The sequence below is a fragment of the Hoplias malabaricus genome, chromosome 2, assembly GCF_029633855.1.
Source record: "Hoplias malabaricus isolate fHopMal1 chromosome 2, fHopMal1.hap1, whole genome shotgun sequence".
Lineage (NCBI taxonomy): Eukaryota > Metazoa > Chordata > Actinopteri > Characiformes > Erythrinidae > Hoplias > Hoplias malabaricus.
The window spans coordinates 58,915,305-58,928,231 of NC_089801.1; the positions used below are offsets into that span (position 1 = coordinate 58,915,305).

The 12,927-nt window shown below is 40.3% G+C and overlaps 1 protein-coding gene across 1 annotated transcript; it reads right to left on the reverse strand.

The window, feature by feature from the left end:
- Window positions 1–4,083: 4,083 nt before the first annotated feature.
- LOC136674633 (programmed cell death protein 1-like) lies at window positions 4,084–8,936 on the reverse strand. The gene is made up of 6 exons (XM_066650736.1): window positions 8,873–8,936; window positions 7,074–7,403; window positions 5,478–5,498; window positions 5,279–5,383; window positions 4,561–4,607; window positions 4,084–4,403 (listed from the first exon to the last, which is right to left on the reverse strand). Exons 1-6 carry the CDS (start codon window positions 8,886–8,888, stop codon window positions 4,221–4,223), a joined length of 702 nt encoding a protein of 233 aa, XP_066506833.1. The 5' UTR covers window positions 8,889–8,936; the 3' UTR covers window positions 4,084–4,220.
- Between the last annotated feature and the right edge of the window lie 3,991 nt (window positions 8,937–12,927).

The window sequence follows — 12,927 nt, forward strand, 5'->3', positions numbered from 1 at the left end:
AATAAAACAAGTACATAATGTTATCACAATGCAGACTGGGTGTGTGTGTGTGTGGGCGCGGGCTCAAAGAGTAAATAATGAGAGGAAGTGAACTGCAGCAGAAAATACAAGTCCCCATTTATTTGCATCTATTTATAGAAAATAAAGGCCATATATATTTAAAAGATATTTGTTTGCCCCAATTAGATGTGAACAGTTTTAAAAAACTGTGTCCACTCACTGTCCACTCTGTAAAACACTTTTACCTCGTTGGTCCACCTTGTGGAGATGTGAAGGCAGAGATAGTAGCTCATCTGTTTCTGCAAAGTGTGTGTCCTCTAGTCCTTCATCAGTGACACAGGACACTGTTTGCCCAGTCCAGCAGTGACACTTGGGGCTTTAAAAACTCCAGAGTCTCATCCATTCATACCAGCACAACACACACTAACACACCACCACCACCACTTAAGTGTCACTGCAACACTGAGAATGATCCACCGCCAATAGTCAGCAATAACGTAGTGAATGTAATTCTTAGAACCATTGTGAATTAACACAATTAATGAAATGGACAGCCATAGCTTAGTGGTTAGAAGAGAGGGCTTAGGATTGAAAGGTTATTGGTTCAACAAATAAATACCCTGCATTAGTTTGAGAGTGCTGAGAGTTTGTGATTTGTCTGCAATATCTCCTTCTCCAGAACCAAATGGACAGAACTATCACCAGGCATGCCAGCAGCAGCTCTGGACAACTTTCCCTCACTGAGGAAAGAGAAATGACATGCTGTCTTTAATGAGAGTTCTCGGTTCTAGTTCTAGGACCCCAGAGACTGTACAATGACACAGTGTCATGTTCTGCCCTTTAGAAGTATTATATATATGACCCGTATGTTATGCCAATGGATTTTAAAAGCACAAACAGCTACATCAGGTGTTGTGAAGTGCCAGTTGTCACGCCCTCGTCTCGTTTAGTCTGTTTTCCTTTCTTTGCCCATGGCTTTGTTTTGTTGTTGTTCCTGTCTCCGCCCCAGTCCCACCTTAGTCCTGCCTCTGTCTCATTATTGTCTTCAGGTGTTCCTCGTTTGCCTTCCTATATAGTCCCTTTGTTTCAGTGCTCCCTTGTCTGGTGTTGTGTGCGCAGATGTGTGTTACTCCCTTTTGTGTGTCTCACATGTCTACCCCAGTTCATGGCTGTCTACTTTCTGTCTCTGGTTAATTCACAGTTTAGTCTTATCTAGTTTCTGTGTATCTACCCGTGTTTATTTTGAGTCTATCTATGTTTAATAAAACTTCCTTGCGTTTACGTCCGTCTCCTCGTCCTCCCTGCATGGCCATGACACCAGTCAGGTGTTGTGAAGTTTTACAGTTGTAATATATTTTTCTTCTTCTTCTTCTACTCCTGGAATAATGAGACTGTAAGGGTCCGATTTTAAGAGGTGTGCTACATACATTACATCCCCTCCACACCTATAGGTTTGGTTAAAGATTTACATACAGATGTGTTAACAGCACTCTGTGGTTACATCATTTCTGCAGCTGTTCTCTTTCTGTGGCAGGTTGATTGGACAAAAACAAATGTTGTGCACAAATTTTACTTTATTGTGAGTTTCCTGAAAATTACACTGCGAAAATTTATACATACACCTACCTAAATGCCAAAACATTATCTGAAGTTTTAACCACAACTGAGCCTTATAGAAAATACTCCCTGGATTGTTAACGTTTAGTTAATCATTTATCATAAGCTAAACATTGCTTGCGTTTGTATACTAAGCTGAGGGGAAAGGTCAGTGATTCTACAGATTAAAAGGACACTACAGTTGTTCATTCAACCAACCTGAAAATCCAGCTGCAAATCTTAATGAAGAATCTTTTCTGAACTATGCAGCCAGACAGTTCAGTGTCATCCTCAGAAAATATGCATGGCAGAAAAGGGGTCATCTAACAGACTTGACCTAAGGCAAAATGTATGTGGATTTAGCACCCTCAAAACCCACACGAATTCTACACAATTATTCCTTCCTCTTTTTTCATTAGAAATGGCCACTATGAACAATGTGTACCTTTTAAATTTTGTGGAAGTTGTTGAGGTTTGATGGGGTGGCACCATGGTGCAGCAGGTAGTGTCACAGTCACACAGCTAGGTTGTGGGTTGTGGGTTCAAGTCCCGCTCCGGGTGAGTTGGGCGTGTTCCTGCATAAAAAAAAATGCTTGCACAAAGTGTGTTCAGGGAGAGTCAGTGAAGCAAAGGGTAAAAAAAGGACAAAAAGGAAAACTTGTACAATACAGCATTTAGCAATGGACCAAAACCACAGAATGTCAGTTTACTCAACACCTGCTGATTTCATCTCAGAAAAGGAAACGCAGCAGAAGTAAACTTATTTGGATAGATAAAGGCTACAAATGCCTTCACAATTAAATGATTGAAACTAAAGTTAAAACAGGAAAGCTAACAACACACAACACACTAACACAGACAGAAACAACAAAGACATAAACACATACACAGTTATGCAGGTTACAAAGGATCGCAACTCACGCAAATTAACAGCAGCTTAAGTCATTTTTTTAAAAAGAGGCAGTGGAATCAAAGTCTAACATCAAGGAGACCTGGTCCAGAGCAGTCTCCTGGTCACTCTACTTTAGTTCTTGGAACAACAACTAATACTTAATTAGTGGAACTTACATCATGGGACCTAACAATTCATGAATGTATTTAGGAACTGCACATTGTAAAGGAATAGAACTTATAAATAAAGTCTAATTTTCACTGGCACCCACTCAAAAGGGCTAACTGAAGTCAAGCCAGAGTCCAACCTTTGACTAAACACTTGGTGTCGCTGGAGCACAACTCCTGGGCTTCTAGGTCCTGGTTGGGATCCTCTCCTTGGTTCACTGTATGTGGAGTCATGTTGTGCTCTCCCAGCTTTCAGCATGGGCTTCCAGAAGTTGGTCTGATTTACTCCCACAGTTCAACAAACAAAAGATGTTGGATGTTGGTATGTGTAGTGGTTGGGTGAAATTGTCTATAGGTGTGTGTGAATGTGTGTGTGTTAGAGAGAAATTGTCCACAGGATTGAATGTGTGAATGACAGGTGAGCCTGTGAGGCCCTGACATTGACAGTGACCTGTCCAGGGTTTGTTCATGTTTGATTTTCCCTTGTAGAAATTCAGAACACTTTATTCAATTTCTAGAACAATATGTTTATTAACATTTCTAGTGTCCTTTACAAAACATGTTAACAAATCCATTGAAATTGAAGAGAAAATTATTTATCTGCCAGTCTCTATCCTTGTATCCATGTACAGTGTCTCTCCCCTGATGGGAAATTAGAAGAGGAGGAGGAGAGAGCCACTCAGTGGAGGGATGCAAAGAAGACAGTACTGTGGACCATGGGACTCTGGTCCAGCTTCAGAGACCACTGTGAGTCCCAGCTGCTGTGGATTGTTATCATTATGACACTAATATAAGAGGAACAGGATGTGAGGCCTATGCTGCACTGGACTTTCACAGAGCAGCACCCTCAGCCTAGATAGGCCATGCTTGGCTACAGCTGTTCAGCTTTGGCACAAGGCTAATAAAAATAAGCAACATTTAATTTCTGCATCAGTGTTATGCTTGCACCTCACCCCAAACATGCATATTTCCAATAAATAGAAGGGGCACAAAGAATGCATGTGTGATAAATGATGCAAACTAAAGCACCCCATCACATGAGAGAAAACTCTGATATGTTAATCACATCCAAATCTAAGTACCTCCTTAAAAGAGCATTCATGCATTTTCTACAGTGATTAATCTTCATAACGTACTGAATCCAAGTGGCCTGAATATGTCAGATATTCTGCACCAAACCTATTTACAAACATGGCCGCCCACGTGGGAGACCCACTCTATGGAGCACAAACAATTTCAAGACAGTAATTGTCTTGAAAACAATCTTTCATCAGAATTCTTTGCCATCTTTCAGTGGTAATAATTACTTTTATAATTTGTTTAAAATTTGACCAGAGGAGGACCGGTCCCCAGACTTTCCTCCAAAAGTTTCTTCCTCCAGCTTTGAGGGAGTTTTTCTTGCCACTGTCGCCTTTGGCTTGCTCCCCCTGGGGTTAATCATTTCGTATTTTTTTAATTTTCAGTGTCTGTAAAGCTGCTTTGTGAAAGCATCAGGTTGAAAGGGCACTTTACAAATACATTTGACTTGAGTTGATTGATTGTCCATTATCAGGACAAAATGTTGTTTATATTGGGTGTATAGGGTGGTTCACTGTGGCATATACTGTAGCGGTTTCTGGCGCACGTTCAGCCATGGAGTAGAAATCTGGGGGTGGTGTATTTCTGTCGAACTTGGCTTTCTGGGTGGGGACATAAACTCCAGTTGTCATTTTATCTGGGATTTCCTCATAAAAAGGGATATGGTTTACCTGAGTGGACACAAACAGATTAAATAGACATTACTTACTGATGTAATACCTTTAAAAGATTATTCACTATAGAGTCACCAGTTAAAGAATTTCAATCTCACTCACACGCACACACAAACACACACACACACACACACACACACACACACACACCTACCTCATCACTGTTAACTGTGTTTCTTCTGGCTAAAGAAGAGGCAGAGTCTAAAAGACAAAACAGCAAGTGTAAAAGTTAATTCAACAATATTTTATGACTATATTTTTAAATAAATGTTATGTATTTTTCTTTTTTGTTGTTATTTTTCATTCTGCTTTTGATTGATTGGATGAATCACTCGATGTATAGAGTTAGACAAACTGATGTGTTGTTGTAAAGAGAATGTAGAAAACAAAATAACAGTGTGTTAAATACACACTATGTAGTATTTTTACCCTAATATTACAGTTTAAACATCAAGGCGATGTTCCCCTGAGCTGTAATAGAGGGAACAGAGTCTCTGTCATTGCCATCCTGGGCTTAGCTCTGCAGGAAATGCACTATGTAATTTTAGGGTGAGAGGAGGGAAACCACCTCTTCCTTCTCCTCCCCCTTGGGAACAATGCTGTAAAAGTGAGTTACACTCTGTGACCGTAGGGGCAGCCCAGGAGCCAAAATAATAAAACTTACCTAATTTTGCTTTAAACACTGCTACAGAGTGATATACTTGTCTCCATCCTGTTCCCATTTCTGATCTATAGTGAACTAACTATGTTATTTGAAACCCAACACGCCAGTAATGCTATCACCATGGCAACATTTACAAAGCTACATGACCCAGTCAGTCAAGTACTGTGGCTGTTTACACCAGTTCTGCTGTGAGGCACAGAAACCTTACTTTGTGTCTTATACTGTCTCAGCTTGTAGATCAGTGTCAGTCCTCCAATCAGCAGTAGAGTGCCCCCCAAACACGCAGTGATGATGATGATGATGATCATGGAATCTGAAAACAGACAAACACAGGTTAGGAAAAACAGTCTGGAGAGATGAACAGTAATGACCAATGAACAGGATCAGTGTGTAAACTGGGATCTTACCTGAGGGTTTTTCTGCTGGGTCTTGTCAGAGTCAGCGGAGAAGTCATGAGAGAAACAAATAAAATGGATTAACCTTTAGGAATAAATACAAAAACCTGAGCAGGAGGGAATACATATATAAAAACAGACTGCAATGATTTATGATTTCTTTATGATTTATAATTAGTTGGAATCAAAATGTACTGCTATTTCAGCTTAGGTGTCTTGCTTTTTTGGTTTATGTAATATGCTAAATTTGTTGCCTGACAAAAAAAAATGGTAACACGCAGCAAAAGATCTCAAGATGGCAGCCTGTTGATCCAAAACATCATGCTATTCCACTGCGTGTTAATAATGCCTTTAAAGATACGAGGCTAGTGTCACACTCTGCCTTGTGTTTCCTGTTCACATGTTTTTCTGTGTCCATGTGCATATGTTTGTGCATTTGTGCATTGTCCTCCTGTTTCTTTCCTTTATTACACCCTGTCCCCAATTTAACTGGGAGCTGTCAGTCATGTCCAAAGGCCTGACAAATTGTTTGTGAGTGTTAAAATATATGAAGAGTTTCCGACTAGTATCCACGTGCTTTGATGTGTTTTGGTCTGTTTTTGTTCCTTTTTCAGATTTGTTATGTCTCAGGTGGCTTTCAGTTATGTTATTTTCATAGTTTATTTTTCAGTTCTGTATTCTGTGTTGCCTGTTTGGAAACAAACTGTGCCTGATGTAATGTGAGAGTTTCCCACTTACAAACCCACAAACCATAACATGCCCTGGATTTTGATCTACACTCATAAAATTCAGGATGATATTTTTCCTCTGGCTGGAAAACAGTGTCCATTGTTTCCAAAACAGTTTCAGATTGACTCATTAGTGAAGAGCAAACATTTCCAGTGTGTGTCTATCTATATATGTGCTTTAGTCTAGATGTTAGTGGCACTACTGGATTTTGGTACATGGCTAAGTGTGCATTATTGTGTATTTCCCTCCCTCACTCCACAAATTCTTATCTGTACCAGTCTTTCTTGTTTTGAAAGTGTTATATTCATGAAAATACACCTGAATAGAAACTGTCAAGTCAATCATTTTTTTGTTTGTGCTGTTTCTAACTCAGTCACACAGCTCCAGGGGCCTGGAGGTTGTGGGTTCGATTCCCGCTCCGGGTGACTGTCTGTGAGGAGTTGGTGTGTTCTCCCCGTGTCCGCGTGGGTTTCCTCCGGGTGCTCCGGTTTCCTCCCACAGTCCAAAAACACACGTTGCAGGTGGATTGGCGACTCGAAAGTGTCCGTAGGTGTGAGTGAATGTGTGTGTGTCTGTGTTGCCCTGTGAAGGACTGGCGTCCCCTCCAGGGTGTATTCCCGCCTTGCGCCCGATGATTCCAGGTAGGCTCTGGACCCACCACGGCCCTAAATTGGATAAGCGGTTACAGATAATGGATGGATGGATGGATGTTTCTAACTCAATTCATGTAAGCTTTTAGCAATCACTGCTACATGTTTCTGTTTGCTCTTCACCTCTGGCCCCAACATTTCTGTACTTTGTAGGATAGTGCCTGGGGTTTATATGCTGTGTGTCATGTAAAATATATGAACTCAATGATAAAGAGTCATAGGTTCTCACCTGTAACATGAAGCTGTATTTCACTGAAGAAGGAGAAAACGGTAGGTCCACCAACTTGTTCCTGAACTCCACAAAGATATACTCCTCCATCCTCCTTCATCATGTCCCTGATGCTCACAGTGAAGTGTTTTTTTTGGGAATAGTCAGAAAATAAAAACCTCCCTCTCTGAGCTGGGTCTTGACGAGGATGAATGACTGCACTGAGGCTGTGATTAGTCTCTCTGTGCAGGAACTTCATGAGGTCTTTATACTTGTCTGGATAAGTGCAGGTGAAGGTAAGATTCTCTCCTGGATGAGCTGTGTGAGTCTGTGTCTGTCCAAATCGAGGATCTGCCAGGAAAAATAAACCAGCCACTTAGTTATTGTTCATTGATTCTTTCATACATTCATTGTTGTTAAGCCCTTCAGTGCAGGGTCACGGTGGGTCCCGAGCCTACCTGGAATCACAGGACACAACGTGGAAACACAGCCTGAAGGGGTCGCCAGTCCTTCACACACACTCACACATTCACTAACACCTACGGACACTTTTGAGTCGCCAATTCACCTACCAACATGTGTTTTTGGACCGTGGGAGGAAACCGAATCACTTGGAGGAAACCCACACAGACACGGGGAGAACACTCTTTAAGAACAGTCCTATGTTTTTACTGGGTTGAAAGCAAGTAGAAAGACATAAACAACATGTTAAAACACATTCCTCACAAGTGAATTTTACTTCTTGGTTTAAGATCATATCCTACCCCCAAGAATCAACTTAATCATCACAGAGAAACCCTCACAGACAGAGACAATATGCAATAAGACCATCTATCTATCTTCTATCTGTTATGCACATTTGAATTTAGTAAGCAGCAAATCAGACCAGAGCAGTTGCAATGTGTCTGTGACATCTGAGCAAATAATTGATTTTGTCACACAGCAGATAAACTCATGGCATTAGAAGACATTTGTTTACATGCTGATCAACATTTCCTACAATACAGTGATGGTGCTGAAAACCAGGGTAAATCTGCTTTGGAAACATGCTGAACAGTGCTAATATTTTTTATCCAGAAACATTGTTTTATTGACTGATAATGTAAAGCATTGTTGTGGTAATTGCAAAGACCCATACATCATCTAAAGTAAATCTAAAGGGAAAAAAGCAGAGCTGTTTTCCTAAATGTAGGAACTGCTGCACATCTTGGATGTGTTCTGCTTTGCCAAAAATGCATTATGTTGAGGATGATGTTCCTAACTTACTGAGAGTAATAAATCCATTCTGATGTTGTGTATGTGTTGCTCGTCTGTTTTTAACTAATCACGTTGACGTACTCAATTTAACAGGAACATAAGTCTTAAATATATATAAATATATTACACACTGATCAGCCCAAACATTAAAATGACTTTCTTGCCTGTACACTCACTGTCAATTTTTCAGCTCCACTGACTATATGGGTGGACTTCATAGTTCTACAATTACAGACTGTAGTCCACTTGTACCAGCACAACAGACATTAACACCCCAACACCACGTCACTGTCACTGCAGCGCTGAGAATGATCCACCTCCACATCACACCTGCTCTGTGGGGTTCCGACCACTGAAAAATAGGGTGATAGGGGGCTAGAGAAGTATGAAGAGCAAACTACACTCTGTAATTGTAGAACGACAAAATGCTCCTGTGTGGTCAGTGGAGTTATGAGAATGGAGAATGAGCGTAGCAATATGGAGGTGCTTATAATATTCTAATATAACCGTACGTTTGTGTGTGTGTGTGTGTATTTAGTGAAATTCAAACTGGAGTCTCTCACCTTCTTCTACTTCCATAGAGATGTCAGTAGGCTTAACTTCATTGGGTTCTACTCCATAACTGTAGGTTCCTTTATCCTGCGCATTTACATGCCTAATGACCACACTGTCCAGTCCTAGCTGTTCTGTCTTCATAAAGATGAGTCTTCCTTTATCAAGTCTTATGTCCGATGCCTTCAGCAGGATCTTGTCATTGCATTTCCTGTTATCATTTAATCTGCAGAAGAACCTGGTGTGTTTATTGTACTTTGATGGATCATATTTATAGTTGATTAGAACAGTTCCTCCTGTATATACAGACACGTCAGCACTCAGAACTGGACCTGGTCATGACCAGAAAAAAAAAAAGAAAAAGAAATGCTGTTTTATTGTCATAACTATCACATCACTTATCAAACATTTTGTCTCAACACCTTCAACCCAGTGTATTAACATTATTTTATAAATAAGTTGTAACTGTGTTATTACTATGATGTTACTAGTGTAAATCTATAATCTGCAAGCTTTGAAGGCAATTGAATTAAGCATATTGAGTCTTAACTTCTTGACACTTGTCTGTTGTTATAGGTTAATTATTCGGTCAATCAATACTATGACTTCTTCTAAAAGATTTATTTACTGTCTTGTACAATATAAGCTGTCAGTTATAAGGGCTGCTAAAATGTAGTACCTGGTATTTAAGAGGTTTTAATCACCTATGGTCTCCTTACTGGACTTGCCAAGTCCACAGTTAGTCAGCTGCAGCTCATCCAAAATGCAGCAGCTAGAACTCTTACCAAAGCCAAGAGAACTGAGCATATCACTCCTGTCCTCAGGTCACTGCACTGGCCCCCAGTTAAACACATGATTGATTTTAAAGTGCTATTAATTGTTTAATATACTACATTATATTACTACCTTCAAATCTAGACTAAAGACCTTCCTGTTCTCCTGTGTCTTTGAGTACCACTGCACTTAGATTGAATTGAAAATGTAGATCTATTTATTTTATTTCTAGTACTATTTTAATAACTGTCCTTTTTTATTACTCTGTTTTATTGTCTTTTATTTTAAGTTGTTTTACTGAATAGTCTTTTAATCATTTTTATTTTATTATGTATTCTGTTTTAGGGCGGCACGGTGGCGCAGCAGGTAGTGTCGCAGTCACACAGCTCCAGGGACCTGGAGGTTGTGGGTTCGATTCCCGCTCCGGGTGACTGTCTGTGAGGAGTTGGTGTGTTCTCCCCGTGTTCGCGTGGGTTTCCTCCGGGTGCTCCGGTTTCCTCCCACAGTCCAAAAACACATGTTGGTAGGTGAATTGGCGACTCAAAATTGAGAATGTGCAAGTGTGTGTCTGTGTTGCCCTGTGAAGGACTGGTGCCCCCTCCAGGGTGTATTCCCGCCTTGCGCCCGATGATTCCAGGTAGGTTCTGGACCCACCGCAACCCTGAACTGGATAAGTGGTTACAGATAATGAATGAATGAATTTATTCTGTTTTAATTCTATTTTAATACTTTGTTTTTAATTTCTTTTACTTTTCAAATTCTTCTACTGTAATATTTCTGTATCACTTTGTAAAGCTATTTGAATTGCCATTGTGTATGAAAGGTGCTTTATAAATAAACTTGCCTTGCCTAAACCCTATAGGATTATTACAATTAATTATTATTAATCGTTTATTTTAAAAATACTTTTGACCCATGCCACACACTTTTAACCCTGTAAGAAAGGGATCAAATAATGTAACATTAAATATTTTACCACATTAAACAGAGGGATTATGATGATGATGATGATGATGATGATGATGATGATCACACATGCAATCAGCAATGTCAAACACTCACTGACTCAAACACAACAGTGGACAGTGTCACACAGCCTATAACAACTGACAGGAGCTCCTAGAGGAAACCCACTCTGACACAGGGAGAACCCACCACACTCCTCACAGACAGACTCCTCACAAATCTATGATTCCGTACACATTTTGTTAAAGAAGCAAATGAATCAAGCCACCTATTTTTAAAAAAGCGAGAAAGAAAGAGACCAAAATCATGAATATCTGACCTGTGATGTGGTAGAGGGGGAAGATGAGGAGCAGGATCTTCATTTTTTTTTATTATATTTACTGGTTCTCTGCTCTTGCTAATGAATTTGTTCACTTCCAAAGTCTTCTTTCTCTCTGTTGTTAAAACACAGAATCACTTCCTTCCTCATTGACACCCCCCCCCCCCCTTGTGTGTGAGTGTGATTCACAGTTGTAATCTTCTATATTTAATCCCACTTCAGCTACATTTTCCTGTCACTAACTTCCAACTCTTAAGGCTTATAGGCCTCTGAGCTGAACACAAGACATGAAGGTTTTTGTGGAGAATATTTAAGCACAAGTATGAAATTCCCTTTTGTAGTTTTGTAACTTGAATATTTTGTGTACAGGACATTAAAAATCGCATTGTTGATATGTAAATCATTATATACTTTAAACTTTACATATCCCATACTTACTGACATTAAGTGTTTAATTACTTGTAAGCATTCAACACTGATATAGTAAATATATTCACTTGTTTATATTGTGTATATCTAACAGAACTGGACCTTTTCATATATTTACATGACAAGCTCATATTCTGTGTTGTTAAAAATACTGAACTGCAACTCTTTCTCTCTCTCTCTCTCTCTCTCTCTCTCTCTCTCTCTCTCTCTCTCTGTGTGTGTGTGTGTGTGTGCGTGTGTGTGTGTGAGAGAGCGAGGTCCTAAGTTGTAAGAACCAAAACCTGTATTCATATGTGAAGTCAGGGCACTTCACTTTCTTACTTTCACAGTGAGTAATATATAGTTTTGAAGTGAAGATCTGGTTTAATATTAGGATACTGTTAGTGTTACAGAGGTTTAGGTTTAAGGTTAAGGCTATGTTTAATGTGAGGGGGATTAAAGCAAGGGGTAAATTTTAGGTTTAGGACTAGACTAGGGTTAGGGTTAAGCTAGTAGCATTTTTTTGTGTTGAAATATACCATTAATTCATTCATAAGTTTATGTAAAGTTCCTACAATGCATGGCATGAATTTGTGTGTGTGTGTGTGTTTGATAGGCCTATTTTTTACTTTTTCTCCCATTAAATATACACATCCCTCTGCTGGTGTAAAATTATCAGGACTATCATTGTAAGATTTGAATTTTAGGATTAAAATATACAAATCTTACAGGTGGGGCAACATGGTGGTGCAGCATGTAGTGTCACAGCTCCAGAGACCTGGTGGTTGTAGGTTCATGTCCCGCTCCGGGTGACTGTCTGTGAGGAGTTGGTGTGTTCTCCCTGTGTCCACGTGGGTTTCCTCCGGGTGCTCTGGTTTCCTCCCACGGTCCAAAAACACACGTTGTTGGTAGGTGGATTGGAGACTCTAAAGTGTCCGTAGGTGTGAGTGTGTGAATGAATGTGTGTGGGTGTGTCGCCCTGCAAAGGACTGGCGCCCCCTCCAGGTGTATTCCCGCCTTGTGCCCAGTGATTCAGGGCTCTGGACCCTGTTTACTGACAATGAATGAATTAATGAATACTTTTTGGATTAATATAACCTAATTAGGGCGGCACGGTGGCACGGGCCTGGAGGTTTTGGGTTCGATTCCCGCTCCGGGTGACTGTCTGTGAGGAGTTGGTGTGTTCTCCCCGTGTCCGTGTGGGTTTCCTCCGGGTGCTCTGGTTTCCTCCCACAGTCCAAAAAACACACGTTGTTGGTAGGTGGATTGGAGACTCAAAAGTGTCCGTAGGTGTGAGTGTGTGAGTGAATGTGTGTGTGTGTCTGTGTTGCCCTGTGAAGGACTGGTGCCCCCTCCAGGGTGCGCCCAATGATTTCAGGTAGGCTCTGGACCCACTGCGACCCTGAACTGGATAAGCGCTTACAGATAATGAATGAATGAATGAATGAATGAATAACCTAATTAACACAAGTTAGAACTACTGCTAAAATTAACAAGACTGACATCCTGCTTCATGAGGTAGGCCCCAGATGATAAACACAAAACACTGTGATACACAGACATATATTTAATATTAAAATAAATTAAAATTTAAGGCAG

What these genes read in the sequence shown, in the direction of transcription:
- LOC136674633 (XM_066650736.1), bottom strand. An exon ending in GAGACAGTATAAGACACAAA is followed by an intron (nt 4,608 to 5,278) that starts GTAAGGTTTCTG and finishes TTTGTCTTTTAG; the next exon opens with ACTCTGCCTCTTCTTTAGCC. An exon ending in ACACAGTTAACAGTGATGAG is followed by an intron (nt 4,404 to 4,560) that starts GTAGGTGTGTGT and finishes GTGTCCACTCAG; the next exon opens with GTAAACCATATCCCTTTTTA.